Here is a 14,549-nt window from a genome sequence, read left to right as displayed (position 1 = left end):
GCAGCTGTAACAATTCAGGAGCCTGGTCGAGGTACCCGAAACAAGGCTGGGGCTCTGAAGAATTAAAAATAGCTTTCTCCCCCCAGCTCTCCGAAATGTTTTAAACCATGATTTTTAAAAACATGATGTAAATAAACATATGCAAGGTGTAATTTTTTTCCAGCAGATCATGCTGTGCACTTCTGTAACGATTACACAATGCTATTTGCTGGTTTTGCCTTTATCAACACTCGGCTTTAACAACAAGGAAATTCTAACAATGTTATGATTATAATTAAGGCAACTCTAATTGGATTTGGTGGACTGTGATTGGCATCCCAAGTAAAGCATCAGACAGAAAGGGGAAGTACAAGGAACAAATCTCCAGGACACCTTCAGAATTAGCAGCCATTTAGATAATTATAAAGCTCCATGTTATAAAGAACCAGGAAACCAGACTCATTTATAAATCAGATTTATTTACAGATATTCTTCTCATAAAGTACATTTTGCTTACCAAAGATATTTACACATGTATACACAGGGAGCATCCTAGTTATTTTACAATTCTTAATTAGAAAACAAAACAACAAAAACTTCAACATCCTTGGGTCTGTCTACTGTGCAAAGCTGCTCTGGATGTGAACATTAGCTGAAACTGGCCCAAGAACCAAGTAACCAGGTTATTTACACATATACAGTAACTGGGTTTCTTTTCAGCACCTCCACAGCACAGTACACAGGGAGACAGAGACTCTGAAAAGGCAGCTTTGCAAATGTATATCAAAAGGCTCTGCAAAGTCAAGGGAAAAAACTAGTAAATGCAGGTTAATTACAGTATTCCCCTGTCATCTGTATACATCTTTGCATTTAATGTTTAAATTACAAAGAAGTTCAATAGTTCACTTTTCTCCACTTTAGTTGATTTGTAAACACTTCAGATGCACTAAATACCTTATAAGTTTTCTTGTAAGTTTCTCTGTAGCTTTTTTTCCTAATGTTCTTAAGGTAGTAAAGGGATATGAAAGTGGGAACCGCACTCAGTTCCTCTCAGAATAGTCACGTAAAAGATCTCTATCACTGTGCTACTGAAGATCTTCTGCAGGTACACACTTTTTCAAGTATTGTAAAAAGCTAAGGCCACTTTTGGAAGAAAGTGAACAAGATGGGATTTTGCAATCTCTTGTTCCACCTTATGAGCAAGAAGCCTTTTCCAAAAGGCAGAAGTACTGATCTTTCACAGCTTGGCTCAGGGAGCATCCTGCTGTGAGAGAGGTGCTCCTTCTCCACTACCCTGGGCTTTCCCACTTTGCACTGAGATCCTCCCCAAGAGGGAACCACATCTCCCCAGTGATGACAACCACTGCCCTAAACAGTTTTTATGGGGCTCAGAAAAATGTCTCAGTCTTGAATCTTCTAATGGTGTTGCACTGAGATAACCGAGACCCAGAAATATCATCTTGTTTTTATAATGGAAAGGTTAGGGAGAGGAGGAAATAAAAGAATTCAGCCTCTGTTCACAAGACTCCAGGCTTCCCCATACCTCCTCGTTACCAGTCATAACCCAGACAGACCATTGTTTCATCATGGTAATCATCAGTCCACAAATACTCAACACACTCGAGGTTTTGAGTATACACTCAACTCAAAGCAACTCAACACACTTGAGGTACTGAGAAGATAATTCACGTACATTCAAGGGTTTTTTTTAGGGTTGCTCCTATCAAAGATTGCTACCAAAAATAAATGGTCATCCTTGCAAACAAATAGAGCCATTTCCTAGACACAGCTTCCTTCTGCCCAAACAGCTGTAAAAATAGTTACTACTTCTATTGAGGGTACTAAACTAGTGCTATCCAAGCCAGCAAGACAACAGGCATATGATCTTCAGTGCTCCCCAACAGTATAACCTTCTCTCTGCTGGTGGACAGATCAGAAAAGCCACACCAAACCCGCAGACCAACGGAAAAGCCACTACCCTCCTATAACCCACTTAATAAATTATCTGAAAATAAATAAAAACCATGGCAAAACCCATGCAGACAGTCAAGCACTGTACACTGCTCTCTTTGGTGAACACACTGTTCTCTAAGTTGTTCAAGTAATGGCTGGTTTGTTAGGTGAGTGAGGGAGGAAGCTGAGGGACTGAAGGGCGAATTTTTGCAAGGAAATGTTTTCCATTCCTGCATGTCTTCTGCCTGAGAAAATCCTGAGTATCTCTTATAAGGGAGCAGTTAGTGCTCCAGGAAGAGAAGAAATGCTACATGAAGAAGGAAAGTTGTCCATGGGCTCATTTTTCACACTTGACATTAGGCAGCCTTTATCTTGCTCCACTTTGGGACTGAAGCAAATTACATAGGAAAAGCAGCAAAAATCCTTTACTTGAATACAGAAAGCAACATTATCTAATTTCCCTGGATTGCCTGGCATCATAGGTGGTACCACATCATAGAAGAAAGATGAAAACCAGATTCACAGAGAAGGAAATTGGATGGGCTCTGGAGCAGAAGAAACTGATGCACATTGTTAGGGCTGCAGGACAAGAGGTATTATAACACTGTCCAGTATGGTAAGTCTTCACTTATGACTAAGACCTGACCAAACTGTTTCTTGTCCAAATTACTCGCATTTCTAAACAGAAGCTGATTATTGATGGCTGACACTCATTCCAGCAAAGCAGCCAACATCCTAACTTAACCCAACCCTTTCAGATCACAGGCTGAGTATGTTAAAAGCACCAGGCCACAACCACAGAGAGCTGCTGACAGCTATGGGGTACAACTGCATTGGCACATTAACAGTCTTGAGCGCTCCAAAATGCAGCCTCAAGTGAGGAATGAGCTTGTTCCAAACAGTAAATCCAGTGCGAGGTCCAGAGTGGCAATAGATCAAAATTCAGGTTCCTTAAATCAAATCTGAACTTCCTTTGAACTCCATGTGTGGAAATCCATCAGCAGTGCTTGCAGGGTAGAGAGGACCTCAGGAGTCAGAAAGGTCCCTGACACAGTGGTCAGGCAGCTGTAAGTTGATTTTCAGCACTGTCAGACAAGCAACGATCTCCGTTTCTCATTTATCTGGTTCAGTACATCAATGGTGTCTCTGATTAAGGTCTCAAAGATCCCATCTGCCAATTGCATCTTTACACACAGTTCATCCTCATCGTAGTTCACCCACTGGGCTTCTTCCTCATGAAGTTCCTGTACCTTGGAGGGTAGAAAGGAAAAGGCAAAACAAATGTTAGAATTCTGTTGCTCTAGGAGAACACTCCTGCAAAGTTCCAGAAGCTGCCCAAAACAGTGTGCATCTGCCAACAACATATCTGTCTTTTTGTGAGAGATTATAGGAAATGCTTGGAATAGCAAAATGAACACAGATCTGTTGGAACCAGGCTATTTCACTCTGTGAACATTTTCTACCTTTGACTGTAGTCCATTTTAAAGGATTTCAAGTTCCTGCACAAGTTTTCATCAGAAAGAACTCAGCTAATGGGCTATTCTTGCCAGCGGCAGAAGCTCCATTAAAAAAAAAACAAAACAAACATCCCTGATCACTCATTTGCAAGAGGCTGATTCCATGCAGCTTAGACTGCTAAGAAAACACGCAAAGGCCTTCAACAGGTGAAGGAGGAAAAGACCCTACTGCAGTTCAGTGTATTTGAGCAAGAATTGGAAAACCTAATGCAAATAACTAACTCTTATGCTGGCTTGCGTTGCATTACAACTCATCCACAGAGAATACTCCATGCTTCATTGGATTTGAAAGCATTGTTACAAATGGAATTTTGGCCCATCACAGCTAAAAAAAAAAAAATAATTTGAAAAGTGTTTGTGTCCTTCCATTCTTGAATTGTTGACAAGAAAAGTCCTGCTTTACTGGTCACTGACAAGTGTTTTGGTAACAGACAGAAATACATAATTCCATTCAGCAAATCAAATCTTATCAAGAGCTCTCTAAACTGAACATACCCAATTGCACTTTAAAAATTTTTTTTCTCAGTGGCCATTTCAGTATGACAGATACATCCTAACAAAGCTCAGGATTTTGAGAAAAGAAAAAGTGGATGCAACCATCATTGATATTTAAAGGGGCAGAGAAAACTTGCTAACAACTCCTTCTTTCCTCAGCTTCAGCAGAAAGCCCATCTGACTGTTAATCATGTAACACTGAACTAAAAATACTTTTACATTGTCCACACAGATGTGTGGGCCAGGCACACATGCAGGGTTTGTAGCCATTCATAAGGCTTTGGTTACAAGTGTGGTTTGTGTCTGAATGAGAGTTCTGAACTCTCCCTCAAGAAGCAGCTTGCTGCCTGCAAATGGTATGTGCTGGTTGTAAATTTTTATAAACCCTGGACAAAACAGCAGCAGCATGTGCCAAGTCCTCCCACCAATAAAGAGGTCTAAGATAGAAGCACCAGTTTGGAGACTGATCATCTGTTGTGTGTCTGCATCACAGGTTAGGAAAAGTGAGAGATGGGTCATGTGAGAGAGTGCCACAAAGTAGGGTTCCCAAAAAGAAGTAGTCTGGGAAAGAAAACTGTAGCCCCAAAGGGAGAAATGGGGGAAGATCCTGGAGATGAAGAAGGTGGGTGGAGACAGATGCTGCGGAATGCCCAGGGACCTTGATCAGTGACATCCAAGGCTGGTAACCATGAGAAGCTGCATGATACCAACTGATGCAATTTTCAGCTCAGGCCTCCAAGGCCAGCAGTAACCCACTGCTGGGAAGCAAAGTTGAGACCTAGTGAATGTTAACAATGAGGTGAGGGAAAGCAAGCAAGTAAAATAATTACGCAGGTTAAAAACTCTGATCTCACTGTCCCTTAAGCAAACCCCGATATCTACATCAAGCTGCTATTTATTTATTCTATGTCACCTGCAACAATGTGACGGGGCAGTTCCTTTACTATGCAGCCCAGGATGGAAAAAAAGATTCATGGGGTAAAGAAACACAAGTAAGCTGGAGAGGACAACAAGGTAATGTGATCCAGGCAGAGAAAGACTGGATGTCAGACAGTAGCAGAAGATCAAAGAAGAAAAACAGTATCAGTGATTAATTTTATCTTGCCTCTCTCATTCCCTCCTTTCTCAGAGGCACAGTGTGCAATTTCCTTTAGCATCAGGAAGACTTCCTCAAGCATACTTTTGGAAAACTAAGAGAACATGCAATCTGCAGCTGCAGTCTCGTTTATATTGTATTTGGAACACGTGTGGGAACCACCATGCTGCTCTGCAGCCCTAACTGCAGACATCTGAGCCAAGGCAGCTGCGACTGCTTCACCTGGGAAATGTCTGATCCATTTGTTGCATTATTACAAACTGCCTCTAAGCAATGGAGACAAGTTGCTTATATTTAGCAGTGGTTTCATGGAAGTGGCTTTGCATTGTCTTCAGTATATGCACAGCATTTAAGTTCCTGCACATTCTCATAAGTAAAACTACACATATTTGATACCAGGAAGTGAGCTCTCTATACCAGAGAGAAACTGCATTTGGGCAATGTCAGGAGAAAAAAAACCACTTTTAACAAAATTGGATTCCATCCTATAAGAAAAGATAAATAGTGACACAAGGTAAAAAGCTGTGTAGTATGTTTTTTGTGAACTTTTTTTGCTTGTTTGTTTTTTGTTTGTTTGTTTTTCTTAAACACTTCTAAAAAGAAGTAAGCATGCACACAAAAGAAATCCAGAGATGATGAGGTAGGCATGAAACTGCTGGTCACGTAATAAATGCCCCAGTACCCAAACTCCAATATTTAAAACAATATGATCTGAAGGAAACCTTAGAAAGTAAATTAGAAAGTTTCAGTTTCTGAAGGTTACCATTCAAAACCACATGTATTTGCAAAATAAACTACATTTAAGGAGTCACTTGGTAACTCAGAAACTGAAAAGTATAAAAATCCAGGAACAAAACTGCTGCCTTGGAAGAATGCCAGCAGAAGGAGGGCAGGCAGGTGCATCCTCTCAGCCCTTCACTTTCAGAGTGCCTGTAAATATTAAGATGATTGACTGTGCTCAAGCAGGCTTTGAGTCTGCTTTCACTGTTGCACTCCCTGTGGGTTTGGACCTTAGATGCCACAGAAGCCAGCTTTCCAGTTCGGCCAGCTTTGAACAGCTTTGCTTTGTTGCAGTGTTCAAAACCACACAGGGAGAAACAGTCTGGCTGTTAAGTCAACAGATCAGAAGATCAAGCACTTTTCAGCACTCTGTTGGCAGGCTTCTCAGGTGTGAAAACTGAACACGGAGGTTTGGCAGCATCATGTGAGCTTTGCTTTCTCCAGCTCCAGGTAAAAGGGGTGGGGATGGCAGGGAGAGCAATAGCAGAGCTTGTGCAAGCAGATCAGCACAGGAGTTTTGTCTGAAGAACCAAGTGGGGAAAAAAAAAAGCAGTGGAAACAGCCTATTATTAGCAGCTGAACTCAAATGAGGAGACACGAGGGCTCTTGATGTAGTTTAAAATAGGTGCAAATTTACCAAAAGGCAGCACCTCAGTCTACATGGACATTTGCAGCTCTCCCACAGAGCACAGCTAGTGTACACATAATAAAGGTGGTGACATGTGAAGAAGAAAGCAAACACCTAAACATTGCTTCACCTTGATTTTAAACAAAGCAGCTTTTCACAAATGATTCCTGAGGACATAGATGCCTGATCAAAGTTAACAATGCTGCAAAACACAGAAGAGGCAGATGGGGTTTTTGTCACTGGCAGAAAAACACAGCTAACTATTTCGGTATCAGAGCTGGGAAAGCACAGACAAAAGTGAAAATGCAAATAAAGATGCAGTGACTGGAAGAAGTAGCAAAGATCACAGCAGAGCAAGGAGGTGAAGGACTAATCCAATTATTCCTCCCCTTAGATCCCAGCAAGTCTACTGGCTGGCTAGTCAGCCACAGCACCCATCATCATCAGAGAGCACTAGTGAAGCCCAGGCTACTTCTACAGCTGTGTGATTTCCCAGCAAACCTGAACCTTTGGTGGAGACAAGAAACAACAGACACTTCCAGAGATAATCAGGACGAGATTAAGCTGGACAGAATAGTTTGGCACTTGCTTCTGTGCCTTCAGAGGAAATGAAAGCAAACAGCCCTGGCTTCTGCTTTTAGAGCACCCAAGGCAGATGATGCCACTACTTGAAAGTCATTACTAATATGCTGGAGAAGGTGGCACACCTTCCTCTGTCTCAAAAACCCACTGCCTGCCTCTTGGGTCAGACAGCATTGGATAGTCAGATGTGTTCAAACTTCTCAAAGTCACTAAAAATACATAGTTGTTTAATAGAAAAACACCAAAGGATGTTATTGTTTCAGGGTTAGTTTTACTTGAAGTGGAAATGAAGAAAGTGGGAAGGACCTGTGCTCAAAGTTTAACTGCAAACAGCAGAAGACTAAGAACATTTGCCTATGCTTTAAAAAGATGATAGTTTTATTTTAAACATTTTGTCTTTACAAGCTGCAAAAGAATGTGGAGAATCAAACATCTCATATATGCACTCACAAGACTTCCCCTGTGCACTGCAAGAGGTGTGTATTGGCTAAATCTTCAGGAATTCAAAGTATTTTCAATTGTGATTTCTGAAGGAGCATCCACAGCACCTAAACCTACAAAAAAAGCCTTGGTTTCTCTTTCAGAAAATTGCTGTGTTGTACTACTTGAATAGACTTTAAATAAAATTTGAAAAAAAACTAAAATTAACCTCTCATTTTAGCACTACACTGTGAGCTACTAGCAGACAGCCAGATTCTCACAGACCTGTATAGCCACTTATGGCTCTGGATTTGCATTTCCACATAACTCATGACCTTAAGCACAAGTTGGAGGCTGACTAGGAAAGAAAGAAAAGCTATCTAGAAACTTTTTTTTTTTTTAACAGAGTTTTTAATAAAACAAGGTAAGAGAACTTTTTGGTTAGAAAAATGTTAGGTTTTGGTTAGAAGTTTCTCTGATAGTGTTCTCACATTACAGTAAAAATTTGTTACCAATGCCACTGAGACTACTGTATTCCTAAAGCATGCCATGCTGCAATCTTCACAGTTATTCCCAGTCTCCAGCTAAAACTTTATTACCATATTCTTTTGAGAACAAAATAAAATTAAAGACATCACTTATTAAGCCAAGCTTGTCAAAGCTCCATTAATCTTTGATGTCAGGGGCTGCACGTAAATCACAGACCAGATTGTCTGAACTTCAGACTTATTTCCACCTAAAGCACTTTGGATGCCTTCAACTAGAACAATTTCTTCCTAGTCAGGAATCTTTATTTCCAGGTATGGCTCAAAGAAACTTGTAAATTGGTACACAAGCATGGTTGTCATACTATTAGTTCTCTAAGGGATCTAAACAGAAGATTTTTTTGTGCGAGCCTTAACAAACTCCATTTCCCAGAATCAAGAATACCAGGATATGGAGGTCTCATACATAGATACTCACTCTATTTACATACAATTAGAATGAACCCCCTGGGAAAAAGCCTGTATTGGAAACCTTCCACTGATGGGCAATTAAAAGACCACACTACCCATGACTCTAAGTTACTTAGATGGGCTCAATTTCAGGTATAATTAAGTAAAGCACAGTGTTAATGACGACTCATACTCCCAAGCATAACGTTCACTCTCATTATGGCCAATAAAGATGTTAAACATCCTGCAATACAAGCCAATAGGTAACTTTCAAAAACTAGTACACAGCCAGACATGCTCTATCTTACACAGTTTTAACACTGAACTGCCTCTCTCCCAGTGGCAGCTGCATCAAGTGCTTCAAGAGGAGGACTACAGGAGCAGAAGTCCTGCTCGATGTTTAGCTTTGCAGAAATGGTTACCTTGTCCTTGGGATTATCATAGCCCATACTGCCCCTTCAAAGTCTTTGCTGTTCTAACCAAACAACTTCTGCAACCTTTCAGTTGAACCTGGTTAGAAGTCTGGTCTATTAAGATCTCAGTATCACGGCCTGTGGCTAAATAATATAACTTCAAAATAAAACCCATTAAAATTAAAGTAAGAAGAAAAATTATTCTCTTCCCTAAGGGAAAGTTTTATCTCTTTTGAGTCAAACACTTCACTGTTTCGTTCTGTTAAATTCACATTTTAAAGTTTTGGGAGTGGTCAAATTCATACACAAGTCAAATCAGTAGGCATCAACAGAGAACTCGTTCAAGTCACTTCAGTCCACTGGCACTAGACCTTGATTTTTGTGAATAGGGTGCTCTCTAAAAGTAAATACTTTCTATCACACCTTGTAGTCTTTAAACACCATAAACAAATGCTGAAAAATACAATCATATGCCACACTAATTTAGTCCAGCAGACAGCATATGACTTGATTGCATATTTTCTTCCACTGACCAGTATGTGATCCACTCGGTCTCGTTTCTTCCGCCCAAATTTAATCATTTTCTGCCAGTCTGTTTTATGATTAGGTTCTTTCTTCAGGCTGAACAACTTCAGTACTTCAGCTGCAATGAAGCTCTATGAAACATTAAGGTGAGATTTATCATATTTGTGCTAAGAAATGAAATGTCTGCAAAAAGTTCCTACTCTAAAAAAAAAAAAAATCACATTATAGAATGCATAACACTTGTTCAGCAAAGAGATGTACAGTGTCTGCAAGAAAGTTACAGCAAAAGCCTTTGAGGCAGCATTAGACAGACAGAACAATCACTAAAATCAGAAGTGGGGAAAAAAATTACACCCAACTGCTGTAACAATCTTGAGATAAGAACCTTTCAATTAAACAGTACAACCAGCTGCCAAGATTATGGCATAATCGGAGGACAGTAAAGAAAAGCAGGGTGGGAATGTGGTGTCCTTGTCCTATGCCCTTGCTCTTCCCTGCCACACACTTTCAAAAGTCTTCTCAACTAACAGAGTAATCTACATCCTAAACAGTTTCTTTTCAAAAACAGTGAACAGTTTCTGTTACTAAACAGTGTACTTTCTAAACAGTTACCATGCTGTATCTACAGCAGGTTAATAAAAATACACACACAAAAAACCCCCGAAAGAGTTCCAGAAGAAATATCAGAGGTGGACATCTTTCTTTGTGCCCTGATGAAAGGTTCTTTGTTAAACGCTTTCAGGGAGACAGCTTTTCTCCAAATGTCCAGCCCTGCAAGTTTAACCTAAGTCCAGTCAGGCTCTAACTTTTTGGGGTTTTGGCCTTTCTTAAGCCCCACCACCAATAGTAGGAGACCTCTGGTTTGCCAAATACAACAATGCCTTCACTGATGAAATTTTGAGTCCCTCTGGGCAACTCCCACTGTCCACAGTGAGACTGACACCAGCGTTTCTGAGAAATAAGTCCAGTTCATCCCATTTGGCCCAACCCTACCATTGGATCCATGCCAATATATCCATATTGAGTTCCGCTGAAATCTGCTAAAGTAGCAGTCTGTCAGTATACCAGTTTTACAAGATCAAGGTCACCCTGACAGTTCTACTACACAGACTAAGTTTAAAAGCAAGCAGTACTAGCCAAAAGGACAGAGAGGCAAATCTGTTGAGTGAAAAAGAACCATTTTTACAAACTATCTTTCAGGTCTGTCACCTTATTTCTCAACTCTTCTCTTGCTTGGACACACCTGTGTGTGTCTTTTAACACTCAGGCAAATGTGAGTGCAGTCTTTTTTGTCTCACTCTCCCTGCATGACAAAGATTTCTTCCTACCTTGATTTCACCTACGTCATTTGGATCTTTTACACGTCGGAAATATGTAGATGAGATCCTACATGGTTTCATCCAAATGGGCTGATTTAGATTAGGGTCCTCAGCAAAGATTTCCCCAAAGATCTCTCTTGTTAAATCAAGGACAACCTTTAACAAAGAAAGAAGTAAAAGTTAAGGCTACTGTTGTTCATGGTAAACATTCAAAAGGCAAGAACAAAATGCTTGAAGACACTACCTTTTTATAAACCTGCGTGTTTATCCTATCTGTGTCCTGCACTTTGAGGGTACTACTAAGATTGGTTTGAAGGCTGAAGCTTTGAAGCTCATGACCCAGTTCTTTCAGTTTCCAGAGTTCCTCAACTGCTGCATGCACCATATTTTCCACCTCCACTGCAGTTTGAGGGACTGCCAAAGGCTCCTCACACGGCTTTGCTGGCACTTTCTGTGGTTCTGTCTTGGGCAGCACCACTGGTTCCTCAGCTTGCTTCTGTTGGACCTTATGGGAACTCAGGCCATAGTCGTCATCAAACCAGTCTTGATCATCCCGCAGAACACTCAGGAATTCCCGATTGAGCTCCAGCTCTGCCAGTCTTTTGGCAAGCTCTTCCTGACCACTGGCACCAAACACTGGACTCTCCTGTGAATTAAGAGTCACAAGATAAATATAAAACTGGTGTTACATTGTTGTGTAACAACTTACACTTTCAAAAGTTCCACTGATGTAACTGGCAACCTATTCACAAATGCTCAGAAAAATAATAAACAGCCCACAGTAAAATTAGAAATATTTTCATTCAAATACCTGGGGTTTCTACCACTCATGATGGCTGCTTTCAGAGTGTTCCTAAAGGGGTTAAAAGATGGTATATCTGTCACTCTGCTTGTCCTCATGTTTAACTGTTTATGAAAGGCTGAGTGGTTTAAAAACTAGTAACGCGACATACAACTTTTCACTTCACTTAACAGAAGCCTTCAATGCAAACCAACAGCCCAAAAGCTTTGAGCAAGTGATGGCTGCTTTAGTGAATGAGCAGCAGTCGCACTGTATTTTTCACTTTCAAGTGCTGAAATACGTCTTTCAGCCTGCGGGGCTACCAAAACAAACTGTAAACTGGGACACACAGGAACACATATGTAAAAGACATGCAGACAGGCAACATCCACATAACCAAAGAGAACCTGGGAGAAAACAAAATGGTGCCACACAGATGTGCTCATCAAAGGACAGATCAACTCCTAAAATTAGCACAAAATGTCTGTTACTCACTGGTCTGGGACACATATCTGGAGAGGAAAGTTCTCTTTCATCTTCCAAGTCAGAACTTAGAAAAAAGGTCTCCAGTCTGTCTGGAAGCTGCTTTTCTACCTGCTGGGATGGGGTACTGGACTCCTCCTTCACATCACAGAGCTCCTGGTTGCTCAGCTGGATTTTCTCATTCCTGACCTTCTTTATTTGCTGTAACTGACTGACCGTGTCCTTCACAAAGTCTCTGAGTAGACTGTCTGTCAGCAAACTGACCCTTTCCAGCTGGTCTTTTGACTTTTCTTCCTCTCTAAGTGGTAGTCTAAGCTGGGCTTCTAACTGGTTCTTTTCTTTTGTCAGCAAATCCAGAAGCGGAGTTGTAGACTTCTCCACAACTCCAGGAGAGAGATCATCTAACTTTTCAGCACACTCCTCCCCCAGTGTTTTCTGCCTCTCCAGTTTCTCAGATAGGAAATCTGAGGTGTAATCCAACTGAAAAGTGGAAGTCTCACCCACAACACCAGAAATGAGAGGAGCAAGGCTGATCTCCTCTTTTACAACATGCTTCAGATAATCCACCACTGACTTTTCCTGGGCAAATGATTCAGTAGTTATAGAAATTTCCTTCATACTGTTTCCTTTAGAAGATGACTGCTCATCAAGCCTTTCCCCAGCTAAGGCTTCTGAAACAGCTGTGCCTCCAGGAGTTTTATCCTGGGAATAGTTGCCTGTTGCATCTCTTGTCTGGCTTTCATCCTTTTTGCTAGGTTTGGAACTACCTCTGTCTTTCTGCTCAGCTTTGTGCTGCTTCTCCAGTCTATTGTTGAAGAATGAGTCTTCGTCTTTTTTTGTGTCTAAATGGCTATCAATACTTTCCATAATATGAGAAATCTTTTGAGGAGAAACAAAAATACCGTGCTTTTCTTTGCAATCAAAATATTTAATACCATTGTAAGTTCCATTATTAGTCCCTTCAGGTTCATCCAACTCCACACCGGCCCAAAACTCTTTGGCAAATTGAGTCAGACCTTTGAATCGCAATGTTCCAGGCTGGATTTTATTCACAAGTACTCTATCACCAATGTTAAAATTTGGTAAATTTTCTTTTTCTTCAGTGACTGAGACATGGCACCACAGTGGTGATTCAGCAGGGGCCTGTTCTTGGCCCACATCTCTGCATTCAGTGTTTTTCGTAAATTCTGTTGGGGATTTTAATTCCAATAATCTCTCTGAATGCATGCTGCCAGAGAGAGAGGGAGACCTATCACTGAGGTGTTCACTGATTTCACTACCACTACCAGGGCTGGTGGATCTACTGCTGGTGTGCGTGTGCTGCGAGTTCTCTGCAGGTGACTGAGCATCCCCATTAGAGGAGGGAAGAGATGCTTCAAAGTCATCTTTGTAATGTTCCTCAGGAAGTGATTCTTCAACTGATGTTTGTTCTCCAGAGGAGTATCCCTCAAAGTCTTCAAGGTATGATGGCTCTTTTTTACTAGAGAGTTCTGAAAGCAGATCATCTCTCTCCTCTGCTGATTTACTCAATTTGTGAGAAGAGTCTTCCACACCAGTGCCAGTTACAGCATATTTATCAGCCAGTCTCTGTTCTAAGATTTCTTCTGTACCATGAAGACTTTCCAAAGTCAAATTAGAGAGTTCCTTCTGAGTGTGTTTGTCTCCAGAATGGAGGACTTCCTTTGGAAGTTGGTCCAGTGAGCTCTCCTGCTCTTTATCTAATGTCAACAAGACATCAGAACTCTCCAAAGGCTTAACATGAGAACTTTCAGTCTTGTATTGCTCTGATGTTATGTATTCCAGATCTTCCTGTATCTCAGATTTATGACTGAAGGAGGCCTCACCACTGGATGCATTTACCACATTGATCACTGACACATGGGCTACCCTGCTAATGTCTTTCACATCTTTAAGAACAGACGATGAGGGTAAATTATCTACGGAGTCACCAGATCCTGCTGTGGAATTCTTTGGTGATGTTAAAATCAAGGCAGATATTCCACAAGGTTCTCCTGCATGAAAATCTGTCACTTCCACCTTCTGGGAGTGCAAAGACACAGATCTCTCAGTTCCTGATGACACAGCGTCTTGAAGGAAAATGAAAAGTGAATTAAGCAGATTGTATAAGCCTGCATGTTTTTACTGTAAAATGCAACTGTAGACAACAGCATTAATATTAAGGTTTCTATGCTAAAGTAAGATACAAACTGGTGCCTTGAAAACATATTTCTAGTTGTCTTGCGAACATGAGCAATGTTTTTTCAGTTCCAGGGCTTTAACACTTTCTGATTCTGCTCCTTATATACCAGTATTTTGTAATGCCAGACAATACTGAGCTCAAGGTAAGTTCTCAATTATTATTCTGCAAACTGCAAACGCAACAAAGATTAGAATGACAATGGTAATGATTAGATAATGATCATAAGCAAAACATTGAAAAGTATCTAAAAAACCCTATTACAAATTTCTTACTATTTTTTGTTTCCTTACATTCCTCAATAAAGGAATAAGAAACAAAAGAAAGGAAAAAGTCTGTCACCTAATTATGGTTTCACACAAATCTCAGAGATACTGAACATGCATTTAAGCAGCAAAAGCAGAATACTACTAAACAAAAATATTCAATATAGCTTGATCATTATG

General features: G+C 40.6%; 1 protein-coding gene across 5 annotated transcripts in view; it reads right to left on the bottom strand.

The window, feature by feature from the left end:
- Positions 1–440: 440 nt before the first annotated feature.
- Positions 441–14,549, bottom strand: part of CEP350 (centrosomal protein 350) — a 70,299-nt gene continuing 56,190 nt past the window's right edge. For all 5 annotated transcript variants that reach the window (XM_030454933.1, XM_030454936.1, XM_030454935.1 and 2 more), the window contains 5 exons: positions 11,919–13,993; positions 10,887–11,288; positions 10,652–10,798; positions 9,332–9,454; positions 441–3,182 (listed from right to left, as the gene is read on the bottom strand). In XM_030454933.1, the coding sequence (XP_030310793.1) occupies positions 3,021–3,182; positions 9,332–9,454; positions 10,652–10,798; positions 10,887–11,288; positions 11,919–13,993 (2,909 nt within the window). In that variant the 3' untranslated portion in view covers positions 441–3,020. The remainder of the gene's footprint in view (positions 3,183–9,331; positions 9,455–10,651; positions 10,799–10,886; positions 11,289–11,918; positions 13,994–14,549) is intronic.

This window comes from Calypte anna, chromosome 8, assembly GCF_003957555.1.
Source record: "Calypte anna isolate BGI_N300 chromosome 8, bCalAnn1_v1.p, whole genome shotgun sequence".
In the NCBI taxonomy this organism is placed as follows: Eukaryota; Metazoa; Chordata; class Aves; order Apodiformes; family Trochilidae; genus Calypte; species Calypte anna.
Note: the sequence above shows the minus strand (reverse complement) of the source record. Positions and strands in the feature narration are given on the sequence as shown.